Source organism: Corvus cornix, chromosome 4A (genome assembly GCF_000738735.6).
Source record: "Corvus cornix cornix isolate S_Up_H32 chromosome 4A, ASM73873v5, whole genome shotgun sequence".
Classification (NCBI taxonomy): Eukaryota; Metazoa; Chordata; class Aves; order Passeriformes; family Corvidae; genus Corvus; species Corvus cornix.
This window is the reverse complement of record NC_047058.1, coordinates 18,870,196-18,889,088: the sequence shown is the minus strand read 5'-3', so window position 1 is coordinate 18,889,088 and position 18,893 is coordinate 18,870,196. Positions and strand designations below refer to the sequence as shown.

Below are 18,893 nucleotides of genomic sequence, written 5' to 3'. Positions count from 1 at the left end.
ATCCACCAAGGCACAGGTGATGAAAATAAATATTGGCACAGTTGGAATAAGAGAGAGTTGAGGAGACTGCTCAGTGGGGAAGAAGGTGTTGCTCCTGAGGAATGGGAATGGATTCTTTATTCCTCTGCAATTAATACTTTCCAGCCCTGATTGCAGATAGAGAGGGAAGAGCTCCCAAACACATTTATCTGCCTGGAGAGAAACAGCTGCTGATTAAACTCTCTCAGTCCATTAACTCCTTCTATTTATAAGCTTTCAATTCATTACTTGGAGATGGGATGATTTAGGATGCTGAGGGCTGGACTAGCACAGGTCAGCACTGGGCAGTGAGAGCGACCTTCACTTCCCTAATTCCCAGCTCCAGTGCCTGTTTCCACATGCAAGCATGTCCCTCATTAAACCTGGCTCCTTCCATTACCGCTGGAAATTTGACCCCCCAAGTAGCAGCCAGGCAGCCAAAGATCTTCTCAGCTGGGATTCAATACCGATCCCGTTTTCCCTTCCTCCTAGATGTGCCCTCTGGGTTGCAAACAGCCTCCCAAGTGACGGCCATTGTGGGGAATGACGTGCAGCTGACCTGCCGGGCCTCCAAGTACATCTACACCCACCTGGCCTGGTACTACCCCTCCTCAGAGCCGGCTCCCAGCCCCTCTGTGGTCAGGAAAATGGACAAATATTCCATCTCTTTGACCCTGCTCATTCCCAACGTCACGAGGGAGCAGAGTGGCCTCTACAGGTGCCGAGCCCAGAACCAGCACAACAGCACGGACACGCTGGAGCAGCACAGCCAGCTCCTGGTCAGAGGTACGTGCCGGGGGAGAGTGGCACTGGGACCTGTCCTAATACAAGCTTTGGGTCCTGCTTTGATTTGATTTTGGTATTTACTCAGTGTGGATTGACAGCCTGACATGGATAACACTCACCCAGCCACTGCTGGGTTTGGATAAAATATTTGAAATCACATAAAGGTGATTTTCAGCAGAATTTCATCTTCCCAACTCCATGCTGGGTGCACATTTAGAGTTGACCGAGGACAAAAGGCATCACCCACCATTTACTGACAGCACAACTGTAACTTGGGATGCTCACCCAGATCTGTATGACTTTGGCACCCGCTCTCAGCTGCCAGGATGAGATACCTGAGTAGATTTGGACCCAGCAGGTCCCAAATGTCCCTGGGCAAGTGTAAAATCAAGTGGCATGTGCCGTTTATTCCGGGTAAGAGGGATGCACTTTGTTATAATAATTATTTTCTTACTTATACCCAAGCCCCCAACTCTTTTATTTCCTGAAGATCCTCCAGCCTGGTTCTGTTGGCTATAATACAAAGGGCAGGACATTTCTCACCCAGGTATTAGGTAGTGATGATGGTTTGGCTGGTCCCCACAGCACCAGGGCCACCTGTGAGCATCCTCTGCCGTGAGGCACTGGCCTTGCTCTGCACTCTGCCTTCAGGCACTTCCCTTTCCTCTCCCCTGGCAGATATTTTTATGCAGTCAGTCAGATTTCCACCTACACACACACCTACACAGCTGGGCTATGGGAAAAACCCAGCTGGACTGGGAATACATCCATGGAGAACTGGAATCAGGCTCTCATTCTTCTGAGAATGACTGGGTCTTTTATTTGTCTGGCACGTGTCAGGCAATTCTTGTGGAGAACACATGTGGAAATGCCCCTCCAAACCTGCCTTCCCTCCCCATTCAAACAAGGTCTTTGCAATGTTCTAATACCCCTCAGCTTCTGTCCTTCCTGCAGGTTTGGGGTATTTTTTTATGCTGTGCTTGTGATTTTATTCATTGCTGTCCTGCACCTTTTATAAATGAACATAAAGTGGGGGTTACCATGGTTGTAATAAGGAGAAAACTGCACTCCTGATGGAGGATATAAAGCCTTTAGAATTGTTTCCTCTTTGCCTCCTCCTTTCTCTTTTTTTGTCTTCACTCTGCGTGTGCACCTCCTACTCCCTGTCCTTCGTTTTCTTCGGAGGATGAGGAGTTGGAGCTGCAGCCAAACTTAAGCTTAGGCAGTGTGAAAATAAACCAAATCAACTCCCCCACTCCTCCCAGAACCTTTGGGGGATTTTTGATCAACTGATCAACCAAACCTTTGCCACACCCAGCCCCGAGAGGCCATGCAAGGAGGGGTGGTGAGGTGAGGGAGGTGCCTCCCCAGAGCTGACTGGGGGCTCTTTCCCTTTGTGGCTGCAGAGAAGGCGGCGCCGTACGTGATCCAGAACCTCACGGACCTGGAGGTCAACATCAGCGGCAAGATCCTGCTGGAGTGCAAGGTCAGTGGGACACCAGAGCCTCAGGTGACCTGGAGGAAGAACGGCTACCCCATCTCAGCAGCCTCAGGTGGGTCCTGCTCCCCGGAACCGTGTGGGATGTGGGTAATGGACTGGCAGGGTCACCATGACACAGGACCTGCAACTGTGCCCATGATCCAGGGCATGCACACACAGATCCAAGGATGTCAGAGCACTGCAGGGGTCTCCAGCTTGGAGTTTGAGGTCAGAGGAAGCTCCTGTGTGCAGAGCCAGCCCAGCACACGTGAGCATAGCACTGGGAAATCAGGGAGCGCTGCTCAGGCTGCTTGTGTGAGCCCAGGCTGTACCTGCTGCTCAGATGGGTCTGGCAACACAGGCCTGAGCTCTCAGCTCTCCGGGTCACGATTCACTGCAGCAAAGTCACCTAGCAGAGGGGCCCAGGGCATCCCATGGCATATGGAACATCCTTCACTTCCCCCAGTGCACTGATGGGAATGTGCTCTCAGCTCTGTGGGGACAGAGCCCTGCAGGTACACAGGGCAGGGAGCCTCAGCTGAGCCTGCAGCTCCCTCACCTGAGCCCAGGGTTCCTTCCCAGCTCTGTGCCATAGAATCACAGGATGTGCTGAGTTGGAAGGCACCCACAGGATCAGCCAGTCCCACTCCTGGCCCTGCCAGACCCCCAACAACCCCACCCTGGGCATCCCTGGCAGCGCTGCCCAAACGCTCCTGGAGCTCTGGCAGCCTCGGGGCCGTGCCCATTCCCTGGGGAGCCTGGGCAGTGCCCAGCACCCTCTGGGGGAAGAACCTTTCCCTGCTCTCCAGCCTGAGCCTGCCCTGGCACAGCTCCAGCCCTTTCCTGGGCTGTCACAGCGAGCAGAGATTGGAGCTGCCCCTCGGGAGGATGTTGAAGACCTCAGTGAGGTCTCCCCTCAGTCCCGTCTTCTCCAGCTGAACAAACCAAGTGCCCTCAGCCGCTCCTCCAGGCCCCTCCAGAGCCTTCCCCATCCTTGTGGCCTCCTTTGGATGCTCTCCAATGGCTAAAAGTCTTTTTTATAGTCTGCTGCCCAAAACTGCCTCCAGAACTCGAGGTGAGGCCACCCCAGTGCAGAGCTGAGTATGTCCGGAGTCCTCCCATAAATCATGGAGAATCCCATGTCAGCAGCTGGTCCTGTGACTTTAATTTTGCAACTTGGACTAGGTAGGAAACCTAGGATCATCCATAATTCAGAGCAGAATGTTCTGAGAGAAACTCTTAACAGCTACTGAAATTTTATAAATAATTCTAGAGGGACAAGCATGTAACTCATCCAACCAATGGAAACATAAATGAAATATCTGGAAAAAATACCTCAGGGTAAATATTTCAGCACAGTGCATGGCAAGTGGTGTGCAGAACTCCTGTTAACAACAACAGGATTCACAGGCAGAACACTCAGAAATTCCAAATGTCCTTCCCTTCTGGACTCCAAGCCTGATCCATTTCCCTATTCCTACCCCAGTCATCCCCTCAGAGAAACAGAGGAGCTCTCAGTGCAGTGCCACAAATCAGGAACAATGAAATTGGGAAATTAAGTGTAGAAAAGTCTCTCATAGGTCATATCTAGGCAACCTCTCTCTTCCCCCTGCACCTGGCTGCTGGTGAGTCCAGGATTGCTCCACACAGTTATTTTTCCAGGAATGTGCCTAACTTGAGTTCCATGTTCCCCATGTTAGAAGTCCCACCCCTTCCCCCAGCCTCCAGTAATTCCGCTGAGTTCCCATTTTTCCCAGTGCATCTTCTTGCTATCAGACCCCAATCCTCCATCCCTTTGCTAACTTCTGGAGTAGTTTCCAGGCTCTGCCCACTCTAAATTGTTGGTGAAATGATGCCAAATAATTTATCCCGGTGTTGAAGAAGAAAAATTTGTCAGGGAAAGGTTGTTGCCAGAGCAGGAGGAGCACAGGATTAAAATGTGTCCTAACACCAGTACATGCCAGGCCTGCGTGGATGGGAGCTGTCCTTCAGCTCTGTCTCCTAAAAGCATTTTTGGCAGGCAGGTTATTGTGCCAACATTAACCAAAATGCCTTAAACCAGGAATTTCCATGGAAAACAACACTCTGGTGATTGAGAGAGTGAAGAAGGACGACGAGGGGCTCTACGAGTGCCGGGCCTCCAACGACTTGGGCCAGGACAGCACATCAGCCTTCATCAAAATCCAAGGTGAGGCCTGGGCTGAGGGAATGCAGATATTCCGGTGGGCTCACTCAGGGACTTGGGACACATTTCTGACCTGGCTGTACATTCACCTGCAGGTTCTGAGGAGAAATCCAACATCGAGGTGATCATTCTGGTGTGCACAGGGCTGGCTGCCACTCTCTTCTGGCTCCTCCTGACCCTCTTCATTCGCAAACTGAGGAAGGTGAGAGAGCTCCCACCCTGCCCAGCGTCTGGGATCTGCCCCAGCTCAGTGTGACAGCAGAGATTTGGGCCAAATGTTTGGGGCAGATGATAGAAAAACTGGGGAAAATGTCCCTGTAAAATTCAGTCCAAGGTTTCTGTTGACTTCTCCACAGATCCCTTGCACTTGTGAGATTTCCATCCACTTCAGGATAAATCAGGCTCCTCCCTCTTTATGAGTCAAACTGGCTTGTGAGAATAACAGAAAAATACCCTAAATCCTCTACAATGAGGGCTTGATTTCAGCACTTGTCTCTAAAAGATATTAAACAAAGATCCTGGGCTGTCTGCTTGGGAAATGAGCTCAAACCACACAGCTGATTTGGTTTCCTTGCTCTTTTTTCACCTCCCTTTTGTGACTCTGGAAGTAAACATGCAGTGAAGTTTTAAGGAATTTAGGTCTGTTTTTCCTGAAAAAACCAGCAAACAGAAAGGCAAGCGCAGCTCTCTGCTCTGCTCTCACCAAACTGCAGTCCCAGTGCTGATCTCCAATATTTGAGTACATTTCCCCTCCTCTTGCAAATACGGGGATTAAATTCATGTTTTCATCCTTGACCTCAGCTTAACAGAGCTGTGGACAACACTGAATTTCCTCTTACATTTCATACCTGTGCAAGTCTGCTCACAGACCCACCCAACCACAATTTCTCACTTTAGCAGCACCAGAAATAGCAATTTCCAGCAGCTTCCCACCAAATTTAAATTGCAGTAAGTTGTAGTCATGAAGTGGAGAATCAAGACCGCAGAACAAAACACGGTGAAAATACCAAAATATGCATCAGGAAGTGCAACTCCTGCAGTTCCCATGGAAAACCAGTGATTTCCTTTGGCTGATCCAGGTAGAACACAGCAATAGATTTTGTGTTTCCCAGCATCAATCAGTGCCTCTTCGCGAGAGCCACACATAAACATTTGTGCCTCAGCTGTAGAACGGAGAGAGGCAGGAAGCTGCAGTGATGCATTCCTGGCTCAGAATAAATTTGCCTGGAAGGCAGGGAACTCCCCAGGCTGCCAGACAGCTCCCTGCCTTTGGAATTGCAGCGTGAATCCCCTGAATAATTTCTCCCCTCCCTGTTTTTAGCCCGATGCCACAGATATTAAAACAGGATACCTGTCCATTATCATGGATCCAGAGGAGATGCCCCTTGACGAGCAGTGTGACCGCCTGCCCTACGACAGCAGTAAATGGGAGTTCCCCAGGGACAGGCTGCGCCTGGGTGAGTGGTTTGGGGGTCAGAACTGGGGGGAAGGATGGCTCCAAATGCTTCCCAATGGCAGTGGAGCTGTTGGATAACCCAGGAAGAGCCTATCACAGTGCCAGGGTACTGCTACCCTTGGATCTGGGATCACAGAGTTCAGATCAGCCTGAGGGGAGGGTGAAATGAGGGATTTGGAAAGACTCTGTCCAAATAGCTGCCACTGATACAGGGGGCTTAGAATTTTAACCTTTTCCATGTATCACCACCTCTTTTCCTTGGAAAAGGGAAGCCAAACGCTCGACAGGGAAGAAAGGGACCTCCAGGTACTGTCCCTGCCAAAAGTGTGATTTCATTCCCGTAGAGGAAAAGGGAAAGTGAATTTTCTTTTGAAGAAATCTGTCAATTCATCAAATAATCACTTCCTTATCAACCATCAGAACTCAGCTTTGAGCTGTAAAAAGCTCTCATGGAAAAATGAGCCAGATTGCACTGAACAGCTCAGTTCCCTGGCTGATGGGGTGAGGAAATGCGGAAAGCTGGCTGTGTTTGTACAGTGAAACTGTAACATCTGTGTGCACTGAGGAGTGCGGGGAAAATATCTGTAGTTGTGTGTGCTCGTGGTGCTGAAGCTGGAAAACATGGAAGGAGGAGAGGACAGGCGAAAATCACAAAATCTGAGGTGAGGGTGGGACAGAGATTCAAACTGGCAGAACCAAAAAGCCGGACTCTGGGTCAGAGCCCTCAGAGCACAGCAGGCAGGAAATACATAATAATAAGACAGGCAGGAAAATCCAAATGAAAGGGAAAATAAAGGTTATCATCCTAAATTCCATTTAGTGCAGCTTTTCCATCAAATCAGTGTCAATAACTGAAGGGTTAAAGGGTTGTGACTCCCTGAGTGCCTTGCTGGCTCTCTCCATGATTCTCGAGAGATCAGGGGGCCACAATTAACCCAAACTCTGCCTTCCCTGGCCTCCAGCACAGCCCCAGGTAACGTTTGTCCCTCAATCCATGCAGGTATCAGCCCTGCCCTCAGTGAGTGCAGGTTGATTTCCCCTCCTCTGTTCTTTGCCCTGCTGTATTGCATTCCAGCCATATGGATAGAGACCCCTGGATATCCATATGCTGCAGGACGTGATACAGGCTGCTGTGACTGTGTCTGTGCCTTGTGCCTGGTTCCCTGCACAGCTGAGGTTGCATGTCCTCTCCTGGCTGATGCAGCCTGGGCTCACTCTCGACTCTTGCCTCTCTAGGTAAAACTCTGGGTCATGGTGCTTTTGGGAAGGTGGTGGAGGCGTCTGCTTTTGGCATTGATAAATCTTCAACCTGCAAAACAGTTGCCGTAAAAATGCTGAAAGGTACAAAAATCCCTCTGAGATCCTCCGCAGGCCGCTCAGGGAAGCCGGGGGCAGTGAGGTGCGCGGTGCTCGGCTCCCAGGAGCGCAGGGTGCGGAGGGAGTGGGTTTCCATGTGGGAGCAATTAGCCACCCTGGATGGATGCATGGATGGATGGATGCATGGATGGATGGATGCAGGGGGAGGAAATGGCAGCGGGCTCCTTGCTGCGCTGCTGATTAAGGCTCGTATTCCTCGAGGAAGAAAACAGCAGCTTCCAGGTCTGTGGGGTGAGGAGGGAAACAGATTACAGGGTGTAATTACACGCGGTAGCCTGAAATCGGAGCTGAGCCTTCCATCGCAGCCCGGCCAGATGTAGAACAGTTCAAGGGGCTGGAAAAAAACCCAGTGCCAGGGGAGTAAATTAGAGACATCTTGCTTGCAATTATTGAAATGAAGGAAAGCTTTCCCCGCTCGGTGGAGGGAAGGAGGGAACTCGGAGCCTGTTCTTCCACGCTGGATTTCCACAGAGCCTCTGCAGACAGCGAGCAATGAATGCTTCAGCCCCTCACTGCCTGCTTGGGCAGGGCTGGTGACTGCTCCTGAGGATGATTCCAAAGGCTCGCTCCATGCTCCCATGGCCCTCACGGCTCCATCGCTGCTGCATGACACCATTAACCCCTGCAATGCCACCAGCCGTTGCTGCCACAGGGTTTGGCTTCTGCCACCAGCTGCCTCTCCTGGTGCTCTGCTACTCCCATCTCTCTGAAATCACAGAAACACTCATTTGTCACCTCCCTGGACCTCCTTCAGCTCTGGTCTCCCCTCTCTATTCTCATCCTGCAGATCATCTCCTCTCCTGCTGTTGTATCTTCTGTTCCATGCCCACTTCCAGATCCCTGAAATATCCTAGAAGCCCCTGATCCAGACATATTCCCATCTCCATCCAAAACGTACTGCCCTGGACAGCTCTGGGGTTTCATTCCCTTCCATGCTGCACTTCCCAACTGATCCTCATGTCAGCTCTGTCCTGCCAGCACATATTCAGCAATATTTGGCAGATTCTCCATGGTTTTACACCTCCCTCCCCCAGTGGAGGCAGGTGCCTCCTGCTCTGATCTGCCCCTCCCCAGCTAACGTGCCCATAATTCATCGCTTTCATGAATACAGCAGATTCTTTGGGATCAGTCAACCCATCCAGGGAATTGAAAAGGCATTTCTGCCATCCCAGCACTGTGTGCCATCTCCATGCGGGAGGCTGGGGTCTGTTCTGGATTGAAGGCTAAAATTCAATGTGCAGGATTATCTAAAACACTTCTGAGCTGGCTGCGTTTCCCAGCACGTGCCAGGGGAAATCGGGAGCGATACCACCCATGGACACACCCAGCTCCAAACACTGCTGACTGAAGGAATCTGGGAATAGCTCCTTCTTTGTGACACAGTTTGGAGGAAGATTATGGGGAATCTACAAACAGATAAAGAGGTTACACCTGTCACACCCAGTGATTTGTTACAAAACTGTTTCTTCATATTTAAATCTTACATGATGCAGAGGCAAAAGAAACAGGCCAAAGCTTTTCCTGTTAAAATACATCATGAACGTTTTGGAGAGAAGGCTGGGAAGGTAAAGCAGCACCTGAATGACCTTCTGGTCTGAAGGTGCCTGCCTTAAATTAATGTCACTGGCCAGGCAGTGCCTCCCCTGTCAGGTTCATGGCTCACACACAGATATTGGAAAATGCATTTCTTGGGTCAATAAGATCTTACAGGGCTGAGCTTTAGTAATGCTGTGCATTCCCTGGCACATTCTGGGACACAGCTTCCAGATCTGTGGATTCCTCATCACCTGCAGTGGAGTGCTGTGATGTTGCTCGGTGCTGTGGAAAAACCTGTCCTGAGGTATTGTAACCAAGTCCTGCTCAACTGCACAGCCCAGCAGAGAGGAAGGGACACGTTCTGTGTGCTGTGGGGGCTTGCAGAGGTTGGCTTTGCTAAGCTTGCAAAACTGAGTCCTGGCAAAGGCTCTGTGGGATCAGCTTTGGGGGAAGGGACAGTAACCCTCCATAATCATGCTTGAGAAAGGAAGAGTCACCCAAAAGATAAAGTGTTATCCCACTTCATAAAGGCCAGCAGACAATGAAACGGATGAATTATTATCTGTGTGAGAGTCTGAAAAGCCAAGATACTGCAAGTAACCTGGGTGGGTTTTGTTTCGAAGTATAAACAGGATCTTGCTGTGTCCTGTTAAAAATATCCTGTTGTGTAAAGATGATTTTTTTCCTGTTTATCTTAAGCAGAATGTGCAACTACTAATGAATGCAAGGCTTTAATGTCGGAGCTGAAGATCCTCATCCATATAGGACATCACCTGAATGTGGTCAACCTGCTGGGAGCCTGCACCAAAGCTGGAGGTGAGGAGTCCTCAGTAAATCAGGAACAAAAAAGAAAACACTTTGCAGACACGTTTTGGGTGTTCAGATGTGCCTGTGGTGCAGTTAATGCAGGTACATCACAGGAGAGCTGCTGCTGCTCCTGCAGGATGTGGCCTCATCCCATCCAGGGCTCCTGAACTTCTCCCACCCATGGTGTCACTCCTCTGTTTTCTCTGGAAGCCTGTTCCCAAAAGGGATTCTGCACTGAAGGGAGGAGGATACTGGATTGCACCGAGGTGCCCAATTCCTCCCTGTGGTCATTTCCAGGCTTCTTCTCCCTCTCCTTCCCTGCCTTATCAGGAGGATGCACCAGGCTGAGCACTTGGCTGCCTGAGCCTCCTCTTTCTCAGCACTTCACCCTCTCCAGGCAAACACAGCAGTTTCTGCTCCATGTGCAGGAAGCCTGGGACAGCCCTGGGTGCAGCAGGAGCAGGGATTTCCACGGGGCTGAGCTGGCAGGGCTGGCCCTGCATCATACAGAGTGCACTTAGACAAAGGGCCCCGTAAATCCCAGACTTCTGTCACTAAAACATCCCTTCCCACACTGCCAGACAAAGCATCTGTGCCTCTTACTGTGCTCCAACTCCAGGGGAACAGGTCTCGAGGATGGCTCCTCACTGCAGACAAGGAACCCTCACAACCATCCCCACAGGACAGGTTTAGGTGACCCGAGGGCAAGGAAAGCCCCAGAAGGAAATAAATGAAGGGAGGAAAGTGAGAGAGATGGGGCATAGATCTGAGACCCCAGAACCATCAGTTTCCAACAGTTGTTGTCCAGTCAGGAGGGAAAAGGAAAACTTCAGTGAGGTAGATTTGGGAGGATGCCAGGGGAGAAATCTTCCCTCCAGCAAGGCAGTTCCAGTTCCTCAGGAAACAGCAACCAGCAGCCATGGATGGGGAACTCTCAAAAATTGTAGCACTCCAGACCCCAAAAGCTCATGTGGGAGCAAGGGCAGCTCCAGCTTTAGGGTTCAGATGCAGCAGCCAGGAGCCTTTGCTTGGGACTGTGAGCAGAGGGGCAGGAACACTGGGAATGCTGGTGACTCTCCTGTGCTGACCAGTCCCTGAGGTGGCTCAGGACAAACAGGTGCCTCAAACCTGGCAGCAGGACCAGAGGTCAGTGGTTCTTAACCAAAGCAGCCCCGGAGTTCTGCTTGCACGGCAAGACACACCCCAGGAACTGTTCAAAGGCTCTGACTGTCCGCTTTCTGAGAAACTTCTTCTCCCAGGAGTCCCCCGATTTCCCATTCTCCAGCCTGCCCCATCCTGGGTGGGAGGTAACCCTCCCTCCTCCCTGCCAGGTGTCTGGGGAAACCTTTGGGGGCAGAGTTTGGGGCAGAGGGATGCAGCAGGACCTCACAGGGCATGGAGGAGCCTCGGGCAGGCACTGCTTTGTTTTCCTCTGAGCAGTGCAAGTGCAGACTAAAGAAAAACAGCCTTGAGCTCCAGAGGCAGACACGGATCCGAGTTCCTGTGAAATTCCAGTGCAGAGCACAGCGCTCTCCCCTCCCCTGGTAGGCTTTATGTAACCATGTATTCCTGATGGAGACTGGTATCAAGTATGCACATACATTATTTTAACAAGGTACCAAATAACAGATTTTAACACTTTGGCGGAGTGTCTGATGTTCAGCAGTCACAACTAATGCACAGCGTGTGCTTTACAATGAGGGAACAAAATATGGGGAGGCCATGTCTAGGAAGCGTTTCAAAAACATGAATAAATCACTAAGCAGAGCTCTAAAGCTGCTCTGGAATCTGAATTTCCTCAGGGCATCCATGAGGGACGTTGGATTTTGGGTTCTTCAGAGCCAAATCTCTTGAGCACAGCTAGATCCCAGCACTGGGGCCTTGAGCCCTGGTGAGCAGCGCTCTGGGGTCAGCGCTGGAACCACTGGGATTTGGGGATTTGGGGTTGGTGTTTTTGCAGCCACTGCAAGGTTTGCAGGCTGAACTTGTTCCAGCTGCAGGCAGAGGGGCTGGGGGTCCTGGAGAGCCCCAAGGTAACAGTGCCATAGGGCTGGGGTGAGGACAGGGAACACCACGGGCTTGGTTCTGACTGCAGGAATTCAGCATCTCCCTTTCTGCGGGACCGTGTGCTCCCAAAGGCTGCTCCTCTCCCTGTCCCACACTGTCCCAGGGTCACTGTTCCCTCCTGGCTGCTGTCCCCAGCAGTGCTGGACAAGGAGCCTGCGGCAGCCCTGCTCCTGTGCCCCAGAGGATGCAGCCCGGCAGGAATCCTGCTGAGCTCCTTCCCCAAGGCCAAGTGCAGCTCTCAGCACTTTCCCTTTGAAGTGCAAACTCTTAGTCTAAAGTACAGACCTTTTCCAGAGAAAAAGGTTCTGGACATGAAAATCTCGTTGTTTGGGATTGATAATAATCCATGTTTATCCACATCCCAGTCCCATGAATTCACCTTATCCTCCATTTGATGATTACAAAAAGTAAAGGTCCAGAATGCAGCTTTTCCCTTTGCTAACAGCTCACACTGCAATATAAAAGCATTTCAAGCAGATCTTAAAAAGTTGCATAATTGTATAAAAGCAGCACTGAATCTGCAGTAGTTTGCACAGGAATGAGGAAGAAACTGAGAGCACTTTCCAGGCTTTCAAAAACTTTTTGCAGCTTTTCATTTAGATCTGTCTGTGGCCCTGCATACTTTTGATTTCCTCTAGTGGCATCAGCTCCACCCAAAACAAACAATTGTGAAGCCAGCAGAGAAAATGAAAACTGTTCCCTGCTATGTACAGAGCAAACCAACCTTAACAGCATCTGGGCTTGTGTTGATCATCCTGAATTTTCCTTGTTTATAAATAAGGAATAAATACCAACTGTCAGCATCCAGTGGGGAAAACTAAGACTGTGCTCCCTTCTCTCCACATCCCTACTGGTTGTGTCCTTCTGGAGTGTCACTCCTCTGCTTCCTCATTTCCTCATCTCTATAACAGGAATGCCACTTATTTTGAAGAGGATTTGGGAGGATAAGTTAGAATTATGTGCTTTGCAATGCTTCAAAACTCATTTGACTTTCACTGTCTTTTTTAGGTCCTTTAATGGTCATAGTGGAATATTGCAAATATGGAAATCTGTCCAACTATCTCAGAGGAAAACGAGGAGATTTCATTGCATACAAGGTAGGAAAATGAGACTTCTCACAGTCACAAGGTGGGGAAACAACAACCACTGACTGGATTTGCTCTGCATTGGCACTGAGGCAGTTGGGTATTTCTGTGGGCACTTTATTTTCCCACCACATTTCAATTTGTACAGGCAAGAAAAGGGATTTTTTTCCCCCTGCAGGATCTCACTGCTATATCTTCCTTTAGCACCTCCCAAAGAATTAGTTCAAGTGCCCAAACACTGCAGTGCACTTGAGAGAGAGGGGATTACTCGGGAGATCCTTCCCAGCACAAGGGAGGCAACAAAGTAGTAGTGAAAAACTGGCATTAACTGAACTGGGAGAAGGTGAACCCTCCCAAAATACGAACCTGGTTTGGGGATTTTTGTTTCTAGGCCCACACCCCCATGTGAAAGCAGCTCATCCTTCCACCATGTGGTCATTCCCATCCTCTGTCCCTTCCCCTGTGCCAGCCCTGAGGTCTGTGCTGTAACAACCACTTGGATCATGGATATTCTGCATCAAAACCGACCAAATGGATTGATTCCCAAGCAGTTCTCTGCATCCACACAAACATCTGTGCCAGCACACACTGGGCTGGGATGGCAGCAGGGCACAGGAGGCAGAAATCAGTGCTGGGGAGGGATGGGACTGACCCCTCCTCCTGAATACCCAGCGTGGAACAGGCTCTGTGATCCCAGCACTGCCAGAAACTGGAGCCTCACCAAGATTATTTTCCCAGATGATTCCATTATTATTATTATTATTATTAAAGCTATTGTGTACAGGCACCAAAGTACGTGAGGGACTTTGTGTGAGTGAAGGAGATTTTCCTGGTGCAGTCACTCAGAATTTCCTTCTCACCATTGTTGCCCTGAACTGAGGGCTGGTTGTGCCTCCCTCCCCAGCACAGACACGTCAGTGCCCATCGTGCACACACCTTGAGGGGATGTTTAACGTGCTTTCCTAAGACAGCAAAAGAATTACAGCCTCTCTCTGCTCACTTCTCAGTCTCACCCAACCAGCTTTCAGCTAACTCTGATGTGGAATATTGCTATCAGTGACAGGGGAATAATAAGCAGGAAAAAATAGGAAACCAGGCTTTATTAGTTCTGCTCTTCAGGGAACATCATGCTCAAACATGCTCATCTTCAGAGGACCCTTTCTCCTTATTCCATTCTGTCACATCTTTTGAATCCTCAAGCATTGCATCATAGAAAGCTAAAAATCAGGTTTATGCCATTTCTAGTCCCAGGAAAACTCTGACCAAGCAGAGAAAAGTCTGGATGAGTCCAACAGTGATTTGACTGAACTGATCAAGAGGCGCCTCGAGAGTGTGGCCAGCACAGGCAGCTCTGCCAGCTCTGGATTTATTGAAGATAAGAGTTACAGCGACTCAGAAGATGATGAAGAAGGTAAAAGAACCCTACCTCATCCCAAATCTTTTATTGGAAAGATTTCTCTCACTTGTCTAGTGCCACACACACTGGCACACACTTTACAAGCCCTCACACAGCTTGGCTCGTTCCTGAAATCCCAAATTCTTTCTCTCGCCTGTTCCTCACTCCAACTTTCTCACAAGAAGAGGTTGGCAGCACTGTTTTGTGTACAAAAGCTGCTCCTGTTGTGTGAGAGAAGAAATAGGAATGTTTTACCCGATTTGTGAGGTCACTCTGTGCCTGAGCTCCTCTCTATAAAGTTTCCCTCACTCCCATCCCCAGGTGTTGTTTTCCCCATAGCTAAATGAGTGACTAATGGATGAGGGAACTTTGTTAATCATCTGATCTTCTGCCTCCGGGTCAGTGGTTGCTCACCCAGAGCTGTAACCCTGCCGAGATCTCACAGCCACCACTCAGTGCAGCACTGGGGCCATCAGCACACAGGCGGCACCAGTGCCACACAGGTTTGAAGCTGTTGCTGCAGGCTTTTGCCATATCTCTGATCTCTCCTAGATGCTGAGGATCTGTACAAGAGGCCCCTGACTCTGGAGGATCTGATTTGCTACAGCTTCCAGGTGGCAAAAGGCATGGAGTTCCTCGCCTCCCGAAAAGTGAGCTCACTCTTGCACAGCGTTATCTGATGTGAAGAAACCCAAACACAATTTTAAGCCTGAGTAATCTGCTTTTTGCTCCTACATTACAGTGCTGGAGATCACGTTAGCTCTGGTGGTTAAGCAGTAATTAGCACAGAAGGGATTGTGAAGGAACATCCATCACGTTCTTGGCTGCAGGGACTGGCATCTGCAGCAGGAGGGTTTAGACAGAAGGAGTGAATACAGATTGTGGGACAGTTTGTGGAACTGCCTCAAATAAATGCAGAAAGGACTTGTAGAGAAAGCTCCTTTTAGTGTGGTCAGCAACAGCTCTACTGAAAAATGAGGAGGCAGTCTCCAGCTATTCCTTTACCTCCTTTGGCTACTACAGGGAGTAGTTTGTAGCCTGTGGAACACCTTTTCAAGTAAATGCAGTGTAATCCACGGGCCAAAGTGTGCACACAACTGTGAGCTTGCACTTACCCCCATCTCACACCCTCCTGGACCTGCACTGACAAATGGAGCTGCAGCTGCAGCTGCTTTTTGGCCTCTCCCAGACTTCCCAGTGATCAGCTAACTAGAAAATAGGACTCCCTTCCTTGTTATAACTGCAACGTTATCTCAGACAGAAAAATCAGAAAACTGACTCTGATATTGGCTTGTTCCCTGAGTTATTCTGTCTTTTGCATATCACAGTGTATTTGGAGCAGATTCCCCCTCCCGTCTCTAACCTGCTCCCAACAGCAGCTCACTTCTCTCCCCATTCCCAAAGAAGCTCTCCTGCTTCCAGCTCAAGCAGGGGCTCCTTGCCCAGCACCCCTCTGACCCCGTGTCATTCCCTGGCAGTGCATCCATCGGGATTTGGCAGCGAGGAACATCCTCCTGTCCGAGAACAACGTGGTCAAGATCTGTGACTTCGGCCTGGCCAGGGATATTTACAAAGACCCCGACTACGTACGGAAGGGAGATGTGAGTGCAAGGAGCTTCCATTGTTACTCTCGGGCTGGGCTTGGGCAGATCAGTACCAGCAGCTCTGGCAACCTGTTGTGTCTCTGGCTTTCAGGCACGGCTTCCACTCAAGTGGATGGCTCCAGAAGCTATTTTTGACAAAATTTACACCACACAGAGTGACGTGTGGTCTTTTGGAGTGCTGCTGTGGGAAATATTTTCTCTAGGTAAGAATGGTTTCAAACCCTTTTTCCCCCCCTAATTTATGGCTGCTTAGCTAAGAAAAGCTTTTTAACAAAAGGTGATCATGTGGGGCAGTGTTTCTGTTTCACTGAGGACAAGTGCATAGGGCAGATCAGGTGTAAAATAAAGCCCATTTCAATGAGAACTCCACCTGACAAAGGACATGAAAATCCTGGGGAGGAGAGAAGAAAAATCCTAAACCCTGGACCTGAAATTTGTACCAAGTGAAAGCAACAGAGCCCAGAGATAAAATGCAAGCCTCTGCTGCTGGGGAGCGGGAGATTTCTTGGAGAGCAATGACATTTCCCATCAAATCCATGCTCCAGGGAACCCCACAGCTGCAAGGCTGCAGAGGGTCACCCTGCTGTGGGCACACTGGCTGCTGCTGCTGCTGGCAGCCCATGGAACACGAGCCCACACGATGTTTTATCCCAGCTTGATCATCCACCCCACAAAATCCGAGATTTTCTAGGTAAGAAAAAATCTACTGGCAGCAGTTGCTGTTGGGTTGGTACAAGAACCAGTGCTGGGCTCAGCCTAAACCCTTTTGGCAGCAGACCAAAGGTAGAACATGGGCTTTTGTGGCTGCATCATTTGCAAGCCACAACATTTCTAAAAGAGTAATAATGATGTTCTTTATGTACTCGAGATTTCATCCCAGGGTGCTGTTAGAAATCTCAAGCCTCCCTGAGCTCTGGTTACTGTCCAGCAGATAAAGCTGTGAGACTTAGACAAGCAGCCCTACAGACACTTGGACTTTGCTGCTCTCAGATTCTCCTTGCAGAGTGGCAAGATTTGTTTTCCTGAGGGAATTTAGGAATGTCAGCTCTGGCTTTTTAATCAGCATTTGCAGACAAAAGAAAACAAGAAGCATTGTCAACTTAAGCTGCTGGATTTTAAAGCTAACTCTAATCTCCTTCTATCTTTAGTTCATGGATCAGTTGAAATTAATGATTGGGCTCAAGATGCCAAGTGAAAATGCAAAGTCTGGAACTGTTTCTATCCTAATCTTTATTTAGGGCTGGCTGCAAAATCATAACCTGCTCTCAGTCCAAGTCTTTGATGTGGACTTTTCCCTAGTCCACATCTGCACACCAAGCAGAAAGTTCACACTCGAGTGGTTGAAACAAGTGGCAGCTCCTGTTTCCCCTGGGGCTCAGCCCTGTTTATTTAGGGTGACACCTCCGTGGCTCTGTTACAGCATCATCTGCTGCAGGTTTAGAAGCACCACAGAAAGTCACAGCTCCAGAAGCACCAGGAATGCCCCAGTTTCCCCAGATTATTCAGGAAGAGGCTTTAGCATCAGCATCTAGAGACACACTCGGGGGGACAGGCTCTCCACTGGGAGCAAGGGAATGGAATGCTGATAAATCCAAGGGGCACTGCAGGAACAAACTGGGTATCATTCCCAAAGGTCCTGACAGAGTTTAACAGATGGCCTTTAGTACTGAACACAAATACAAATTAAAATCCAGTCACTAAAATTAATCTCTATTTTAATCTGTTTCTAAAAAACATTTTATCTGGCTTCTTTTAGCCCCTTTCTTAATGGAAGTGTTTGCTTGGCACTGTCCCCTTCTGAGTTTAGACTCTCCCAAATCGCTGCAGGGGCTGCCACCCGTGCAGCAGCCTCTGCCTGGGTGTGACGTAGATCACAAACTGCTTTTTCAGTCGGTGGCACGGGCTCAAAATCAGTCATTTTCTCTGAGAGGGTTTTTCATCCAGCTCATCCAGGCATGCCTGTGGTTTGGCACTGCTCACATCTGCAGCTCAAACGATAAATATTTAATTAAGGATTTGTGTCACTGATTGAATTCTCTCATATAAAAGTTTTACAGATCATTGAGAGCCACGGGATGGAAGTTATTTGTCGTTGCCACAGGGTGTGTTTTGGCTCCCATTTACAGCTGCTGTTCTCACTGGGTCCCACAGAATGAGCACCCTCTAAAAAATGGAAAAATACTGATTAGGAAAATGCAGAGTTTAGTTTGGGTCCTTGCGGGGTCAGAAGCTGAGTGAAGGACAATAGGCTGCCTGCAGAAAGGCTGGCAGCCTGGATCTGCTTTGGTGATACACAGGGAGATCAGGACTTGAGGGAATATTAATTTCCATCTGGGGCTGAGTTTGCAATGAGCTTTAAATTATTCAAATGGGGTCAGTGCACCTCGTGTCAGGTAGTGCCAGCAGCACATCCTGAAATCACTTCTGGTACAGAATGTCGGTGTCTCCTGGAATTTCAATGTGCACTGTTCCAAAAGCAATCAGAGATAATTATGTAAACAAGCAGGGCCTGGTAGTAACATCAGCATCTCATTATCCCACTAAAATTAAACCAAGATCAAAAGAGGGCTCCCATATCCAATGCATGCCACATCTTTGAGCGTTTTGGAGGAGATTTTCCCTAAGGAGAACATCATGTGTAGGCCTTACACCATATGTTCCAGCCTACACTTCTCCCAAGCTGTCTCAGCATTCCAAACCCAAGTTGTTAGACTTATCCCATAGTCTGGATAAAGACAGTGCTGGGTGGAAGTGGGAAAGGGAGAGTTCCTTGCTTTTATGATCTGAGCTGCCTCCAGCTGGTAGGAGGCCAGCACCAGCCAAAATATAAACTACCAAAAGATCCTGCAATCCAAAATGAATCATAGAATCGTGGAATGTTAAGGAGTTGGAATGGACCTTGAAGATCATCTAGTCCAAATCTCTTCTGCCGTGGGCACTAAATGAGGTTGCTCAAGGCTTTATCCAATGTGGTTTTGCCAGGGTTGGGGCATCCACAACCTCCCTGGGCAACTCGTGCCAGGGCCTCGCCACCCCACAGTAAAATATTTCATGCTAATATTTAACTGAAGTGTCCCTTCTCCCAGTTTGTCCCAT

General features: G+C 49.3%; 1 protein-coding gene across 3 annotated transcripts in view; it reads left to right on the top strand.

The window, feature by feature from the left end:
- LOC104691716 (vascular endothelial growth factor receptor kdr-like) overlaps positions 1-18,893 on the top strand; it is a 120,707-nt gene that overhangs the window by 82,397 nt on the left and 19,417 nt on the right. For 2 of the 3 annotated variants that reach the window (XM_039571845.1, XM_039571843.1), the window contains exons 13-24: positions 511-804; positions 2,211-2,357; positions 4,347-4,472; positions 4,565-4,671; positions 5,791-5,926; positions 7,162-7,266; positions 9,538-9,654; positions 12,721-12,809; positions 14,043-14,208; positions 14,746-14,843; positions 15,672-15,794; positions 15,889-16,000. In XM_039571845.1, coding sequence (XP_039427779.1) covers positions 511-804; positions 2,211-2,357; positions 4,347-4,472; positions 4,565-4,671; positions 5,791-5,926; positions 7,162-7,266; positions 9,538-9,654; positions 12,721-12,809; positions 14,043-14,208; positions 14,746-14,843; positions 15,672-15,794; positions 15,889-16,000 — 1,620 coding nt within the window. The remainder of the gene's footprint in view (positions 1-510; positions 805-2,210; positions 2,358-4,346; positions 4,473-4,564; positions 4,672-5,790; positions 5,927-7,161; positions 7,267-9,537; positions 9,655-12,720; positions 12,810-14,042; positions 14,209-14,745; positions 14,844-15,671; positions 15,795-15,888; positions 16,001-18,893) is intronic. The other variant, XM_039571844.1, reaches the window with a different exon arrangement.